Source organism: Cavia porcellus, unplaced genomic scaffold (genome assembly GCF_034190915.1).
Source record: "Cavia porcellus strain 051 isolate PalLab524CR breed Dunkin Hartley unplaced genomic scaffold, mCavPor4.1 scaffold_7, whole genome shotgun sequence".
NCBI classification, from domain to species: Eukaryota; Metazoa; Chordata; class Mammalia; order Rodentia; family Caviidae; genus Cavia; species Cavia porcellus.
The window spans coordinates 33061812-33065354 of record NW_026947490.1 but is presented as its reverse complement, the minus strand read 5'-3'; the positions used below and the strand labels follow the sequence as shown (position 1 = coordinate 33065354).

The 3543-nt window shown below is 38.4% G+C and overlaps 1 protein-coding gene across 1 annotated transcript; it reads right to left on the bottom strand.

Annotated features, from left to right (window-relative positions):
• Window positions 1–2391: 2391 nt before the first annotated feature.
• Cavporv1r618 (vomeronasal 1 receptor cavPorV1R618) lies at window positions 2392–3315 on the bottom strand. The gene has a single exon (NM_001167402.1). It carries the CDS (start codon window positions 3313–3315, stop codon window positions 2392–2394), a length of 924 nt encoding a protein of 307 aa, NP_001160874.1.
• Window positions 3316–3543: the final 228 nt, after the last annotated feature.

Genomic DNA, 3543 nt, shown 5'->3' with positions numbered 1-3543 from the left:
GGTAAAATGGATGTGGAAGCATGAATAGGGGAGGTTAAGGAGTGGAAGTTGGGTATTCCCTGCAGAGGGCCATCAGCCCCTACTCTTCCTTGCCTCTACTTTCTTCCAAGCCCATGCTGTCCATACCTGTCACCACTGGCCCCACCACTGACTGTGATTAACGACTGGTGATGGGACCCTACTTGTGCAATTGCTACATCTACCTAAAAGGCCTCACTATTTTCCAGTAACATGGCAGCTCCAAGCATGAAGCCCTACCCAGCCCACTGCTCAGCCAGTCATAGCCACCCATGGGCTCATAAATGTCTTAGCAACAAGTGAATCCAAGCAGCCCTGCCCTGACCACAGACCTCAAGTCACTCCTTCTGGACTTAGCTCTTTTCACTCCTTTATTCCTTAAATCACTTTAGAGTCCTAATACAGAAGTGCTTGGTTTGCTTTGCTTTTTAGGGCTCAAGTGAGACATGAGTTGGAGGAAATGGTTGCATAAATGAATTTGTATGCAGAGATCAAAAAATCTAAAATTTAAATGATTTTATTAACAATTCAAATACTTAGGGTGGATTACTAACAGTTAAAGTAAACAATAATAACTGTTATAAATGACTTTACAATTCAAGAGAGACAGAATATTTGCATGACATTTACTAATCTTATTCACTACGTATCTGATGAATGACAGAAGAAAATATGATCTTGTTTTATTCTTTTGCAGACCCTGAAATGATTCAATTTTCATCAGTCTCTAAAGTCAGGTGCAAAAAATTTTAGGGAATCCTTTGACTGACACTTTTTAGGACTTGAAAGACTTTTAGAAGTCCAAATTCCAGTCACAGAACAGGTACATTCCTCCACTGCGCTCCTACTTCATTCATCCTTTCCTTGTTAAAATATGAGATATGTCTGTGTCTTTCTCAAAATCTGGTTATGCATCAGTCTGTCTGTCTGTCTGTTTCTCTGTCTCTGTCTCTCTTTAATTACATATCTATCTCTTACTTTTACACAGAGAGATGACACACACACACAATTTAAAGAGTCAAAACTAACATAAAAGAAAGTAAACATATTTGGTTAGTCTCAACATTTTCTTCCACTACATTTTGTTAAAATACATTGATCAGTGAGGTTATTTGCAAAATTAACTGACAAATCTAAAATAGTACCAATTTGTGCATCAGTTTAAAATTAAAAAAGTAATAAGAACTAAGGAGTAATAAAACCCAAAATGTGTAAATTTTGTTGTAAAAAAGAGAGGGAAAAAAAGAGCTCTAAAGGATACAACAGCAAGTGTGTTTAGAGGTGTTAAATAGCTGACCATATTAATGTTTTTGGTTGGATCATTGAACACAACTGTTTGCGGCCTCAATGTTTGAATGTCCACTTTGTATTCTTTGATACTGTGATTTGAGCAACTATTTCTAAGATGATAATATGTAATCTATTAACTGGTGATTTCTTACTGTTTTTTTTGTAGTTCTGTATTACGTGTACCCTTACACCGCTTTGTTTTGTTTTGTGTTTTTCTCTTTTTCCTTTTAAATAAAATTTAAAAAAAATAAAAAATAAAAAAAGCATGTGTTATCCTTCACCTAGCATCAGATCAAGAGATTAGGTACATTTAAATATCACAATATCTATTTCCATCTCTATCTAGACGTTGCTCATGAAGTCAATTTGTAGCACCTGTAAAGAACCCAATACAGATATCTCCACTCTTTCAGAAAATTTCTACTAGTTTTGTCTGCAACAGTCATGGACTGACATATTTGGCTTTCTGTACAATAAACAAACGTGAACTTTGGGCCAGTAAGTGGCACAGTCTGTGTATTCCAAGACTCATTCTACACAAATAAACTTGAACGAAAGGTGTTCCACAATTGTAAATCTCAGGACCAGTGCCCATAATGCTTGCTGATACATGACAACCTACACAGAACTCCTCCTTGGTATCTTCCCTCGCACATATCCAGGTTCTCTTCCATCAAGCTTTTCTATAAGTACATCACTCCCATCAGACTCCCAGTATTTGTTACTACATCTACTTTATTTCCTTCATGAAATTTTAGAGCAGTTTTCCACAGGATGCTTTGTAGAAGGTGTCACTCAATTCGACTACATTGACTAGAGTTCCATATTGATGCAGCTTGAGAAGTCCACTAACGTGCCAGGGTCCATGATAGAGGTTGAGTTTTTCTCCTCACATTTCTTCTTGTTAAATTTTAAATGATGTTTATTTCATCCATTGTTTTTCTGTCCTGAGAACCACCTACCTCCTCCTGCACCGTTGGCAAGAACTCTACAATTGGTAGCACTCACAGGCTCCAACACTTTCTCTGTGTCGCTACAGAACACTCTGTGTCTAATCACTTATTTTTGTGCAAAATTGTGCACTTACATGCTGCTGAAAAAACCTGATAATTTGATCCGGAGTCTGGCTGCAGTAGAGTTGCAGCTCATTAGAACGAATGGGCTGACCGTGGGGAAGCAGGTGGCAAACAGTGCGGAGGTGTTCATGAGCCACCAACTAGGATTTCTGAAATTTGCAATGCAAGCATAAAAGAATGAGGAGAGGGTGTAAAAAGAAACAAAGGTGCATACAAGGATGAAGATGCTGTGGGTGGCCCTGGTCTCAGGGCAAGTTTTCTGGAAATCATTTGTCTTATGAATATATTGCATCCGCTGCTTGTGCTGGTGCAAAAAGTAAATCATGGAGCCACTGGACCAGATCATAAGCACAGAACATGAAACTTCAGGGAACAAGACAAATGCTGTATATAATGCTTCTATGATTTCATCCCTAAAAATACAAGAACAGTATCCAAAGTCTTCTAACTCTGTGATATTTATGCTGGTATATTTGATGATGCCATAAAATATAAAAATACAATTTACCAGCGTATAGAGAATCCAACTGAAAAAAATCAATAAACCAATGTTCTTGGGATGTTTACCTTTAAGCTCCTTCCAAATGGAGTTCATAGGGCTGATCTTAATAGTCTGGAAGACACTCAGCAGGCAGGTTGTGCTAACTGAGACACCCCTTGCCACTCTGTAGACATATAAAAGAAGTGTGCATCTACTAACTTGACAGAAATACTTTAGCCCAAAGCCTTGCATTGTCTGTGGGATTCCCTTTGACAGCATGATCAGTGTGTTGGCTATAGTTAAGTGTTCTGCTATTAGATCTGTAGGCCTTAACTTATATGCAGTGAAGCACAGAGAGAGATAGTGGAACAGAAGGACAATGTTAGCTAAGATTCCAGTGACTGTTTGAATCAGAAAAACCATTCCAATGAGCAAGCTCCTAGGTTTCATCCTGCTGTGAGAATGTAGGGATGCTCAGTCCGTGGGTGATTAGAGATGGTAAAATTTGCATATGGCTCTGTGACGGTTTGGGTTCACTAGGTACAACTTAGCAATAGGGGAAGGAAAGTAGCAGAGGGATCCACACTATGGCTGAGCTGGTGTTAACTTGTGTGAAGCAACGGTATGAAATGAAAAGAATGCAGAACAGCTTGGTATCAGAAGGATATGAATATCAGT